The 14,691-nt window shown below is 35.9% G+C and overlaps 1 protein-coding gene across 1 annotated transcript in view; it reads right to left on the bottom strand.

Moving 5' to 3' along the window:
• Nucleotides 1–13,704: 13,704 nt before the first annotated feature.
• The window catches only part of fam117ab (family with sequence similarity 117 member Ab), a 14,096-nt gene continuing 13,109 nt past the window's right edge, over nucleotides 13,705–14,691 (bottom strand). The window contains exons 5-6 of the mRNA XM_016244750.1: nucleotides 14,020–14,140; nucleotides 13,705–13,896 (exon numbers count right to left, since the gene is read on the bottom strand). Coding sequence (XP_016100236.1) covers nucleotides 13,716–13,896; nucleotides 14,020–14,140 — 302 coding nt within the window. The 3' untranslated portion in view covers nucleotides 13,705–13,715. The remainder of the gene's footprint in view (nucleotides 13,897–14,019; nucleotides 14,141–14,691) is intronic.

Here is a 14,691-nt window from a genome sequence, read left to right as displayed (position 1 = left end):
TTAACCCTCTGAATTTCCTGCTCTTCCAAGCAGCGTTTGCTCTATTTCTGGCCTCATAAAATGTTCCTTAATTCAATAATAAGAAGAGGAAGGAACATTCAAATGATGACTTAAGTTTTCTTGTCTAAGTCATTTGAAATAAAGCTGTAATGGGGGAAAATTTGGCAAATTACCGTATGTGCTTTACATTGCCAATTTGCTTTACAAAATAATCACATACTACTTTCGCACCAAATTTACTGTATTTGTGCAAATATAAATGAATGATTACTATTTATTTGATGAACTGGAACCAAGTGGAATGTATGAGAATGTATGAGAGGCACACAATGAGTCAGTATTTTGCAATAATAATTTGGTAAAATTACCACCTGTAGCCAGAAAACACTTTATTTTCTCACTCTTAACCAGTAGACCTATTCTCTTGTGCCAGCTGAAGCTCTCTGCAGGGATTTTTTATTTATTTTTATTTTTTTATTACATTTATGACATGTTTACTGGCAGCTGGAGGTTTTTCTTTCTGTTCATCTTTAAGTTCTCTTTGACTTCCAGTTCTTAATGACATTTCAGACCATGAAAGCTGCAATCAGGAAGTGTTTAATATCTTTTTATAGTCTTTCACTATGAGTTCCCTTTAACTTCCATTTCAAAATGAGATTTTAGTCTGTGCAAACTGCATGCAGGAAGCACTTAGAATTCTTTTTATAGCCTTCCAGATTTCAAGATTCAATTTTTCTTCATTTTATGGTCATCTCTTTGCTGAGAGGTTCAAAGAACCACATAATCACAATTTGGAATCGTCATGACATAATAGGAGACAAACAAGTCAGTTGGGTTTTGTGTGTGTGTGTGTGTGTGTGTGTGCCTGGTATTCCCTGCATTATGGGTACCAAATGTCTCCACAAGTATACTAATACGAGTAAATTTGGACCTTGTGGGGACATTTTTGGTCCCCACGAGGAAACAAGCTTATAAATCATACAGGATGAAGTTTTTGAAAATATGCCATATGCCTATGGAGAGTCCCCGTAAAGTTAGTTAGTTAGTTAGATAATGTTTATGGAGAATTCACATTTCTCCATATCATTCTAAATGTTTTTGGGTTAACGGTCAATGCAGCATGTTAGTAGCAAATATCACTGTACCATACCACATCATTCCTTTAGTTTTTGTGTAGAAGAATATTTGTTCTTTAAAAAAAAATCTTGTTTTTATATTGATATGTTCATGTAAAAGTCCAATATAAGCATACACAATGAAATACTTATATGAAGACTATTAATGTTATCTCTTCTGAATCAGGAGAGAAATATGCACTGATCAAGCACAGTTTACAAGCAAAAACAGTCAAAACAGTTCTAAAATATGTTGGTGGGTTTTAATGTGAGAGGACAACAGGGATTGGCTTTTTTCCACTGCTGGAGGTGTTATTATGAATTATGGACTTGCATTGTGGCTAGAAGCAATGGTTTAAAGTTAAAACATCTTAATGATAGATTTAGCTTCTTATAAACAAACATTTTCACTTCACAAGACTTTAATTGATAGACTGGGGTCGTGTCGATTTGTGGATTATTGTGATGTTTATATCAGCTGTTTGGACTCCCATTATGATGGCACCCATTCACTGCAGAGGATCCATTGTGATGTGATGTAACGCAAAATTGATGTAACGCAAAATTTCTTGAATTCAGCAATTTCTCTAAAACTGCATAAAGCAGTTTAGAAAAAAATAAAAATCACAAAGCGTAAATGTGATATTTCATTTTCAATCAAAGCAAATGTATAAATAGAGGACACTTTTGGGAAAATGCATATTTTTAAAGAAACTGTCTTCAAAATCAATCAAATTACTTAAATTCATATTACGTATATATCATATCATATAATTTCCGTAATAGATCAACAGTCCAAAATAACATCTGAGTCAAAGAATTTTACCCAACAGTGATAAAATCCAAAATACCCTATATTTGTTTCTAGAGCCTATGTATATAATTAAGTGAGATCTGTCATAACCCCTTCCTCCGGTATTTACTGTACTCCACCCTCACAAGAAACTTACTCAACTAGTTGACACCCATAACCTTTCAACAAAAGTGTGACAGGGCTTAAATGGCTCTAGTCTGTTTGTATAAAGGACTTATTATTAATGTTTCCATTTGTTTGTCAGTAATGTGATAAGTATTTTGAGATGTAATTAATTTGACGTATTGCTGCACCTTGACATTCTTGCTCGGTCTGTTTTACTTTGTTTTTCACTCATCGTACTGGGGCACTGCAGCTGTCAGGAACTAGCAGCAGAAACATTCAGTTTGCTTGTCCTGTCATGCCACTCCTGACAGCAACTGAAACATACACAACCACATACTCGACACAACACAACATTTAAAATTGTTTATTAGATTAATGAATTAACGTTTGTCTATGTTTATCTTTGTGACAGCCCTCTGCTTCACATGAACTTCGAACAGAGGCAGGAGATAGATAGAGCATGACTGGGGCTGAATGTGCACTATTATCAGCATGTGTGAGGAGTGAACGTCCTGTGTGAGGAGTGAATGTCCTGTTATTGAACACCTGTCTCAATAAGTGTATTATTTTCAAGTTTAAGCTAAAAAAAAAAAAACTACAAAGAGTTAAATTCAATCAGAATTGTTACAAAACTCCCCTTCTTTTTACTGTACTGCTCTTTTATTGGAAGAATATCAATCAAGTCATTTCTGATATATCTCCTGAAAATAAAAACATGATGTCATGTTGTTTTACTCCATTTCAGCCTGATGCACAATAGGATCTTCATGGCCATGTAAATGAACTGTCCAGAAAGAGCTTGTGTTACTTTAAAGTGGTTTGTTCATTCCTCTTTTGCTAAATGATCAAAGAACTCCTGGATATTATATGTGTGTGAGAAAAGAGTCTGATATGAAATAGTGTAATGTGAGTCTTTGTATTGAACCCTGTTTCGTAAAATGGAATACAGAGTTACAAGTGAATTTGAGAGTTACGAGCTGCATTTGAAAGGAGAATTACATTATTTATTTTATTTGAAAGAATTAAATGTTCTAAGTGGCAAGAATATATATTTACACTTGTTCATGGAGTGTGAGACTGACACCTGAGCATAAGCAAAGCCCCATACAGTTAAATATCATTCATAAGCCATTCAGTCCAAACTGCACAAAGGCCTGGCCTCCCCTTAGGCTTCCAGTGAATCAATTATAAAGCTTGTAATCTACCACAGGACACAAGGCTGCTAACCACCTACAAATAGATGTCAGACCAATCACACTCAAGATAATGCCTCAGTAGTTTCCCTGCAGCTAAAACATCTCCTATAGGCTCATATTTCATACATTTTCCTTTTAAAACAACATCTCTTTCATTTCCGACAGACCACCACAAAGAATATAAGAGGCCATGAACTCACAAATGTGATTTTCTAATGACTTTCTTGAAGCTGAGAGAATGACTAATGCAATTAAACGAAAGACGAAAGGTAAAATGAGACATAACAATAAAAAGTATGTCCAACTTCATAACAGTACGTTACAGGTGCACGCCTAAAATGACAATGATTTGACACACTGTTGATCCCCAAAATACATCAATCATGTTTTCGAACATGATCTTTGAGCAGAAAGTCAAGTTTATACAATACAGATTGTTGCAAAGCAGCTTTACAGTATTAAACAGGAAAAACATGTGCTGATAATGCAAGAGGACAATAGAAAATAGTCAGCTTATCAGTTAAAGTCAGTTGATTGTTGATTTAGTGATGTTATCGTCGAGCTTAGGTCAGTTCTCTTCCAATAGTTTTTGTGCAGTCAAGTCAACAATGTTGGAGGAAAGTGTGTCCCTAACTAAGCAAGCCAAAGGCGACAGTGGCAAGTAACCAAAACTCCATCGGTGACAGGAATGAAGAAAAATCATTGGGAGAAACCAGGCTCAGTCGGAAAGTGATTGCCATGAAAAAAAAGAGAAGGAAGGAGAATGTTTATGAATATGAGTGCCAATGAAGCAAAGATGGCAGCATCCAGTTTGCATACCTCCATTACTGCAACTAACATTGAGATGAACAGAAATGCTCATAGACAGCTCTCTATAATCACATGATTTGGCAGTTTTACAGGTTGTTAAGTTGCCTTCAAGTCATGAAAGAATTATTGTTTTTATTCAATGAGTGCATGTGAATGGCACCATAATTTCATAATTGCCTGCAGGAAACTCTTTAAGTCCTGACTTAAGTTGAGGGTGTGTCAAATAAAGAATAGCTGGTTTGCAATCACGTGATTCTGATGACGTGCGAAATTGAGATGGAGGGCAGGAAGTGAAAAGCAGAATGGATGTGATGGAGGAAAATCCGTACTGTACTGGTTTTGACACTATTACAAGAAGAAGGTATAAACAGAAAATCACAACATATGTTGGACGTGATCCTTAAGTTATGGAGAGGAGCGATTTTTCAGTTGAAATTGAAATACTTGCCTGCAATCGCGGCGGTACGGTGACTGAGAGAGCTCAATGTGCTGCAACAAGGGGTCGTCAGATGCTAAATTAACTTTTGTTGTTGTTTGAACATAAATGTGTGTTGGAAGTTTGTGTACACATCCACCCTATAATGATAAAAATCCACCCAGTGTTTTTTTTTTAAATCCCTATTTTAAAATCCCCTTTCTCAAATCAGGCTGTTCTGAGATTCCTGTCAGAATGACGCAGTTCTGCACAGGCCCCTCCCACGATAGTTGACAAGGCCGTCTTACCTTAGACCCGCCCTGAGTGAGCTGTCATCAGTCCGCCATTGTGTCGACTCCGGTGCAGGGGAAGACAAGAATGTCTCCGATTAAGCGATTGAGGTGTTTTGTTGCAGGATGTAACAATGGACATAGCAGTCATCATTTACTCCCGACATCTGAGCTGCTGAAGACGCAGAGGATAAACATTACTTTCGTTTTTGAAAGGAATGCACCGATCCCCGATCTGCCTAAATGCGTTTAAGTTCGTGCGAATCATTCGTGATCCAGCTTCATCTACAGAAGAAGTGAGTATAAGGGTTTCTTATGAATCTTTGTAAATCGACTTTCCTAATATGTGCTAGTTAGCAAGTTTCGTGGCTGAAGTTTACAGTCTGCTCGTCACCCCACGGAAGAGAGGGGCGGGGTCAGCAGAGCTCATTAGCATTTAAAGCAACACGGACTAGAACGGCGTGCTGAATACAGAGCTGATTTTGACAGGGTAAAAAGGGTGTTTTTTACACTACCATTGAGACATTTTAGCCAAGGTATGTTATAGACTTTTCATTAAGACCCTAAAGAATCATATAAACTTGTGGAAAATGGGCATCCGATGACCCCTTTAAGAAAACACATGCAAACAGAAAAAGCACCAGCAAATTAAGAAAACAGCTTCATCAGTTTGACAACACATGCGCTGCAAATACTCACAACGTGACCAAATACAGAAAGGCACTGAAACAACTCACAACACAACCAAGTACAGAAAAGCGTTGCAAGTAGCACAGACAACAACGGAAATGTTTCAAGGGGACCCCAACAACCCTTAAGAAAATTAACCGTGGTTTTATTTTGGTAAAATGCTAGTGATGATGTAGTCTCAGCCTCGGACGTCACGCCCACGGACCTTTGGCTAAACGTCTGATGCATATGGCACACAAAAGTGGAAACACTTCAGGAGTTTCGAAGTTGTCATCGGATTGGTTGAATTATACAGGATTTCCGGGATCCGACAGGATTTCGCGTTCTTTAACGTTCCACCTGGAAACAAAGATGCCGTGCCGCCAAACCCCCTCACAAAAGAAGAAAGCCATCGTGTTTACAACTGTGATGATGAGCGCTTATCAGGATCAACTAAATGTTGGATTTTCAAAAGTATGTGAAAATATTTAAGTTAGCGGCATAGAATGTTTAAAATACGTCCAAGAGTTTTACACAACGGTCTGTTATTGTGGTGACATTTCCACGCCCCGAAACATGACAATGAACGAAACGAACTGTGATTGGTTGTTTGACATGCCGGTCAAACGGCCTCATGGGCGGGCCTTGGCCAATGAAAGCTGCCATGGATTCCAGACCTTCAGCCGTCAGTCTGGAGGTCTGACTACACAAGACTAGTGATGATGTTTTTGGTGTTTACCATTACCATTACCATTACCATTTGTTTGGGGTGATTACCATTTGTGTAACCCTTGCTATCTGGGTGTTACAGTTAGGCATATAAGCACCCAGTCATACATCAAAAAAGGTAATTTATTCATAATAAAATCAAATAAAAACAATAAATAAATAAATAAAAACAATCCTCTCTGACACCTTTGAAACTTCTTAAATCACCAAATTCATATGATGTACAGTACAACACATCTTACAAGATACTACAACACACATTGAAGAGTAACGTGTATCTGACATCTACTCACAGGGGAGATAATAGAAATCTACTAGAATGAGTACAATAATCTTGCTCGCCCTCCTTTAACATTATTAGCATAGTACAAATATCTACACACCAAAACAAGACCAACAGGCTACAGTCTTCCCTTACTGTACTCCACTATCCGTTATATATCTCTCCTCTGCTGTTCTGTGGCTGAATCCCGCTGGAGTGTTGCAATGGTGTCGGGTTTAGCGGCGGTATCGGTTATCAGGGATGGAGCGACATCAAAGCCGTGCTGTTAAAAGACACAGAGCTGGACTCAAGAGAGTAAATAAAGAACTTGCCTTCATCCATTCCCATTCTCAATCACAAAGTGCAATCGGGGACTTTGCATTCACGGAACAGAGGCTGAAGATGATGGGCTTTCCTTATGTACTTTAATGTGCTATTTTGGAAGGTTTACATCAGCTTTTAATACAGTAGGTCTATGAAATCCTGGTGAGTGTAAATTTTGCTCATGAGAAACATGCCTCCATGTCCTGAATGGGTTTTTTCTCTCTCTCTCTTTTGACCCATGTCAAAGGTCAAAACGTCAAAGGTCAAAACATTCCACCTCAAAAAGTCTCTATAATATTCTGGCCTCTATTGATCATTCAATGTGAGTTTATAAAATCTTTTGCACATTTTATCATCCATCATGTGAAAATCATTATTACGATCACTTAGGACAGTAAGAACACACTCACTTCTACAGGCTGCATGATTTGAGGTGTCATTCATGTCTGTACCACAAACAAAGTTGGACAAGTTATGTGTGAAAGTTTATTATTTATACTTAAGGGTTGTTTTAACCCTCAGATTTCTAATCCTAAAATGGGCACAAAATGAAATTGATGTTTGACAGCACACGCCACTATTTATTGAATACGATTACAAAAACAGTTATTGGAAATAAAAGACAATGTGGCATAATTATATCTGCATAATTGTTGGCTTGTTAAACCTGTTAATTCCTGATTGTAAAATTTGTCAAAATTAAAAAAAGACATCATTTAGAGTGTAACAGCCAGTTTCCAGAAGTCATCTTCTCCATAGGGGAACTGATTTTTAACGATAACTTATAAACCTTTAAAGACAGACTTACTGTGAGCTAAGAGGTTGTTAATCAATGTTATTACATGGCACTCTGAAATACTTGACTCTGATTGGTCAGTTGCTACATTCCGAGGTCAGTTATTGAGTGCAATTGCCAGGTTATGGAAGTAAAAATGGCATTCATTTTCTCCATATGAAAATTTATTTTTAACGACGGCAAACTTTTAAAGACAGATATCTAGCTTTTATAGTTATAATAATTGTATTGTGTTATCTTGTGCTCTCTTATATTGTGTTTTCAAATTCCTCTGATTTTAGTTGTATTGTACAGGATTTTGGGTCAACCTTGAGTTGTGTTGAAAGTGCTTTAAAATAAAGAAAAGAAAAGAAAGAAAGAAAGAAAGAAAGATATACTGTGAAGCCATCCGTTCACATTATTCTACTCATTTTTTTATATATAATTTAAAATAACATATAGTTTTAAATAATTGTGTGTAACAGTGGAATCCCTGGGGAAAAACTACATTACCCATGACGCTGTAAAGAAAATTCCACCAATCAGAGAGTCACAGCGAGCAAATCCCATGAAGCTCCCCCTACACTCAAAATACTTAAATATTTGAATATATATGCTTCATTTGCAATAAACTTAAAATATATTGTTTCTATATATACAATCAATAACTTTAACTGGATAGTTTTATAATTATCCATTGTTTTTAATTTAATTATGTCATTCACAATGGTTCATGGGATTAAAGCTCTTTTTCTCATTGAAGCCGCTTATACAGTCTTGAACATTTGTCTTTTTTGCTTCAGATCAAAGTTTGTAGTTTGGTTCATGGCTTATAATTCTTTAGCAAAGGACTTCCGGAACCAGCGCCGCAGAAATAGAGGTATAATGACCCCTCATGCAGGAATCTGAGTCCGATGCTTCTTTCATTGGAGTTCTTTCATTCATTAAAGCGTTAAGCACACAGCCTTTTATCTTTCTTCTTTGTCTGATTTTCAAATACTTTTTTTGCATTAAAGTTTGTAATGTTGTGATTCACCTCACAGCTAGTTGGTTTGGTTCACAGTTTATAACTCTTAAATGAAGACTTTTAAAAAATCCCTATGGGAAAAATTAGTGGGAAAAATACTTCAAGAACCAAAGTCCCCCAAAAAGTGAGCGGGCACTGATGAACTCTATTAGCACTGCAAGTGAATATTAAAAGAACATTATGACTGTCTCAGAAATGAGAGCGACGCTTTCAAGCATAATTCTGACTGCGAAACAAAATCAGGTTAGTAACGAATATCTGATCTTTTCCTCCATATATCTCTGCGAATCAGATCTAATTTCAGTCCTTATTCAGAAAGCGGGAGGGAGGGAAGGAGGGAAGGAGGGCGGGGGCCAGAGGGAACTTTATTTGAGCCCAATACAGAAAGAAGTAATACACCACATATAATATTCATTGTCAAAAAAAAAAAAAGGTTTGACACTTTGTATTACAGTATATATAATATAGCCTATGCATTATATAATACCATACAGTGCATTTATCTTTTGGCTGTAAAAGCGAGTCAGGCTCATAAAAGTCACTGTTACAGTGTGCAGAGAGTCTGGAAATAGATATATGCGGAAGTCATTTGTCTGTGAGATCTGAACTGATATTCTCTGTACTGTACCCTTATCAAATGAAGCACAAACACTCACTGCAGTGCATTAGTATCTAATGACAGAAGACATTTTTAATAAAAGAGGACGCTTACGCTATTTTCCTCAGCAATTCATTTGAAAGGTCCTACTATGTTTTTTCATTTTCAGCTTCCTTCAGCTTTCTAGGAGATATTTTCCATATTAGAAAGTGCTGTTTCTGAACTCCCTCGAACGACTCAACTGTAGTCCTGCGTCTTCTTCCGTGATTTTTTATTTTTATATATATATATATATTTTTTTGTCTATGCCACATTCTGACAACGTGTAAAATGTAATCAAATCATATGTGTTCAGACGAGTTTTCAACAAACAATGCCTGATGTGTTTATGTTTTACATGGCAGAATAAAGCACAGAATAAATCTGCGCGTTCCAACTTCTATGTTTCTGGTCCAGTGAAAGCTTGTGGTATCACTTATGGAGATTGTGTTTCTGTAGGATGGTAAAAATGGGTAGACGTAATCCAGTCTAGTTACTGAATTTGATTAGTTCCAGAAGTGAAAATGGACACTAGAGTACTGTAAGTAAAATAAATGTTGCAAAAGACTAACAAAAACAAAAATGTCTAAAGCCTACTTTTAATTTAAATGCACTCCCGGTTCAACCCTGTTATGCTGTGACTTTTCATCTCATTTAAAAATAATCTATTTTTCAGACACAGTATGAGAGTATTTGCTTATGAATTTTCCTTTTTTTTCAGATTCAAAACAATTTTCAGTTCATAACCAAGGCCACTATAAGACATTTTTGCAATCTCAAAACACCCAAAACTTTTTTTTTTTGGTGATGTAAACCTTTAAGTCAGACATTTGTGGATATCATGATAAAATATCAAAACAAGTGACAGGTTTTTCTTAGAACAAACTTCACTTTTTCACATAATTTTCCCAATGAATCAGCCGGTGTAAAGATTTTTTTAAATAATTTTTATTTACATAGTGCTTTACACAATGTAAATTGTTTCAAAGCAACATTAAAGAAAAAATATTGCAGTATTAATATCTGAAACTTTGTACAGTATGCGGAAACATTAAGATTTCCCTTCACTGGAAGTAAAGTAACCCAACCACTAAAAAAACAGCCCAACTCCTCCACCAAACTTTACAGATACAATGGCACAATGGTAACATGTACCACGAATGTTTGTTAAGAATTACAGTCTTTCTCAAAATCTAGTACACAGATTTTCACACATTCAGCACAACATCAGTGTAGACTAAAGTGTGGATCACTCTATAATTGCTTTGACACAGAATGCATTGAAGGACCACATTCTGCAATAAATAAATTAAACGATAACTCAAACTCAAATGCTAACAAAACTATGTATCTGTGGCCCATTTTGCACACATTTACATGTTTTCAAAACCGTTTAACTAAAAGTATAGCATTAAAGTAAAGTGAGTTAGACAGGGGTGTGTTTCATTTGGACAGTCATTACTTACAGGATATTTGGGGGATTTTTTTTATTAGAAAGTGTATTCATTACACATAATTCACAACAATTTGAGAACATTGCCTACCAATGTGCTATGTGCCTAATACAAACCCGATATATATATATATCTGAGTCCTTAGCCATCTTCAAGAAACGACTAAAAACACATCTCTTCCATCTTCATTTGACCTTCTAACTCTATCACTCTCTATTCTAATTCTAAGACAAAAAGAAAGTAAAAAAAACACTTAACCCTCTAACACTTGCATTCTCTATTCTATTTGTATTCTTACTACTTGTCTTCTTTAAAGAAAATCTCTATTCTTTTGACTTGTTTTATTTTTATTTAAAAAAAGACCCTCTAACACTACCGTTCCCCATTCTTTTTCTATTCTATCTACTTGTTTTTCTTTTTATTATTAAAAAAAAATTGTTGTTATGTGTACTGCCTTAGGCTAACCGAGACTTGTCACAGCATATTATTATTATAATACATATTATCAGTGTTGGGGAAAGTTACTTTTAAAAGTAATGCATTACAATATTGCGTTACTCCCTAAAAAGTAACTAATTACGTTACTTAGTTACTTTTTATGGAAAGTAATGCGTTATATTACTTTTGCGTTACTTTCGCGTTACTTTTTAAATATAAGCAGGGCTTGATTGTTTTTAATATAAGAAGTTCTGTTTATAGCAAATATAAAAGCCCTTTCACACCAAAAAGTGTAATGAATAAACCTCAGGCTGAAGCAAAAAGTAAATAGTACAGTAGAACGCAGGAGAAGAAACACTCTTCAGCAGTAAAAAAAACAAAGCACAATTGTTAGTTTCTCTAAAGTAATTTTTGCTTGGTTTTCAAAAAACACAATGGACCAACACCAGCAGATGACATTGCACCTCAAATCATCACAGACTGTGGAAACTTAACACTGGACTTCAAGCAACTTGGGCTATGAGCTTCTCCACCCTTCCTCCAGACTCTAGGACCTTGGTTTCCAAATGAAATACAAAACTTGCTCTCATCTGAAAAGAGGACTTTGGACCATTGGGCAACAGTCCAGTTCTTCTTCTCCTTAGCCCAGGTAAGACGCCTCTGACGTTGTTTGTGGTTCAGGAGTGGCTTAACAAGAGGAATACGACAACTGTAGCCAAATTCCTTGACACGTCTGTGTGTGGTGGCTCTTGATGCCTTGACCCCAGCCTCAGTCCATTCCTTGTGAAGTTCACTCAAATTCTTGAATCGATTTTGCTTGACAATCCTCATAATGCTGCGGTTCTCTCGGTTGGTTGTGCGTCTTTTTCTTCCACACTTTTTCCTTCCACTCAACTTTCTGTTAACATGCTTGGATACAGCACTCTGTGAACAGCCAGCTTCTTTGGCAATGAATGTTTGTGGCTTACCCTCCTTGTGAAGGGTGTCAATGATTGTCTTCTGGACAACTGTCAGATCAGCAGTCTTCCCCATGATTGTGTAGCCTAGTGAACCAAACTGAGAGACCATTTTGAAGGCTCAGGAAACCTTTGCAGGTGTTTTGAGTTGATTAGCTGATTGGCATGTCACCATATTCTAATTTGTTGAGATAGTGAATTGGTGGGTTTTTGTTAAATGTGAGCCAAAATCATCACAATTAAAAGAACCAAAGACTTAAACTACTTCAGTCTGTGTGCTTTGAATTTATTTAATACACGAGTTTCACAATTTGAGTTGAATTACTGAAATAAATGAACTTTTCCACGACATTCTAATTTATTGAGATGCACCTGTACTTACAGCCGGGTGGCTTTTCACTTGTTTCAATACGGTACTCAGCATGTCAAACTCCCAAAATATATCTATACAGCAGAATTAATGAGATCTGATGGTGTTTGTAACGCTCTGATGTGTGCATCTGAAGCGGAGTGTGAAGGGATGCCTGATATTGCCTTAGATTAGCACTTAATAATTTTTCTTTTGATAATCTTGACAGTCAAAATCACAGTATGCTATTTCTCATAATATCACCCACTTGGAATTTATTAAGACAGAACACACATTCACCCACTATTGTTGCTCAATTCTACTTTATCGGTGCCAAAATGCATTGGAAACATGCAAGAATTTAAGTGATCTATAGAAAGAAAAGAGTAAATAATGTATCATCAATGCACATGTCGTTTCCGCATGCACTTTCCAATGGGAAGGCAAGTTTAAACTCATCTGAATATTAAAGCATTTCAACCAAAGTAAAAAAAAGAAACCATCATGTGTGCAATGAGCGTATTGAAAAAGAAATACTTTTAAGTCAGATAATGTCACCATTTACATTCTATAGTTTATCTTTAGCAAAAATATATGTGCAAACAGTACAGAGCTCCTAACTAATCATACATTCACGTACAGATTCATCTAAACAAATACAAATATAGCATGTTCAAGGTAAATGTAAACATTCATTAGCCACAAAAAACACTCTACTTTTGAAAAAATATAAAGGGTGAATTTAAATGTACCATTAAGAGCATGACTGTAACATTCGATTTAAATAAGAATATAAATATACCTACTGATGTGGTCTATGACTGTAATAATCCACCCACATACTTTCTTCAATAAACTTTTCAATAATCAAAACTAAATAAAACTAAAGTAAAAATATTTTTAAAAAAATGCATTTGCCAATTTATTTTTTAATTGTAACACTGAAGTGGGTGGTAAAATGCTAATTTAAAATACAAGCATTGCCTTAATAGTACTATGGCCTATTCAACATTCATTATCTACAAGAACAGCCTTCTCTTTATAAAACTGCCCAAATTATTAATCCATAAATCTATCAAGTCCGCCATTCCAACAGGATATTTTCACCACTCTCACTGACTCACAAAGAAATGTGGTATTCTCTTATTACAATTACTTTTTAAATTAGAAAATATGCTTTTACTTTTTCCACCATTTAACAATGAAAAAATGTCATTTTTAAAAGTAAGGTCACATAGGCAAATGCAATATTAAAAAGTACTGAGTGTTTTTAAAGACAGTCACTTTCTGTCTCTCTCACGCAGAGTAACAGACGCCAAATTCACAGTTTTTTCTTTTGTTATTAACTCCTCACTGTCCCACCCAACAGGACCCTGGAGAAACTGAGAGGCTGCAGATCAGGAAGTCCACTGGAGGTAGGAGGGGCCTCGGGAGATTGACAGGGCAGAAGGCTGAGCCTGTGTGTGTGGAGAAGTTCACTTTGTTTGGGTCGGGGCAGGAGAACATGTACACTTGGTCCAAACATGGAAGGCTGAATTTGAGGATGGGGTGGGAAAAAAAATGCACAAGATGCACAATAGTCAAGACTGCATTAACCACTCAGAACACCAACAGCAACCACAGAGCAACACCCTAGCATTGTATGCCTACTTACACGTTTTCTTCACACACTCGGACTCTCTCACAACCCTCTGGTGGATCTCTCTGAAAGCAGTAGCTGTTATTGGGCCGTGGTGATGAGGACAGCTTTAGGATACATGAGCTGACCTCCTCAACTGAGGACAGAGCAGTATCAGTCAGTTCAAATTAAACAAAGAGTTGAGTGGTCAAAATATACTTGAAATCTCACTTGTTATTATCCATTAATTAAAAATGGGGACAATACATTTTTGTATGTTTTTTAGCAAACAGATAAAAATAGTATTCTAACAAAATTATTTAAAAAACACACATTACAAAATGAGATGTCCACAAACTGTGAATATACACTACACAATAATTACACTTTTTTAAAAAACTTTAAATATCTTTAAAAATTTTATGTTTGTGCTATTTAAAATGGATCGTTACTATCCCTAATTAGGATTATTATTTTGCAGTTTAAAGCGGACATAACACACACACAGTTTCTGCCAGTCTCATGTTAAAGGGGTCATATGATGCTGCTAAAAAGAACATTATTTTGTGTATTTGGTGTAATAAAATGTGTTTATGCATTTAAGGTTAAAAAAACATTATTTTCCACATACTGTACATTATTGTTTCTCCTTTGTTTCTCCTCTATGCCCCGCCTTTCTGAAACACGTCGATTTTTACAAAGCTCATC

Source organism: Sinocyclocheilus grahami, unplaced genomic scaffold (assembly GCF_001515645.1).
Source record: "Sinocyclocheilus grahami isolate Dianchi unplaced genomic scaffold, SAMN03320097.WGS_v1.1 scaffold733.1, whole genome shotgun sequence".
Lineage (NCBI taxonomy): Eukaryota > Metazoa > Chordata > Actinopteri > Cypriniformes > Cyprinidae > Sinocyclocheilus > Sinocyclocheilus grahami.
The sequence above is the reverse complement of the archived record's forward strand: the minus strand, read 5'-3'. Positions and strand labels throughout refer to the sequence as shown.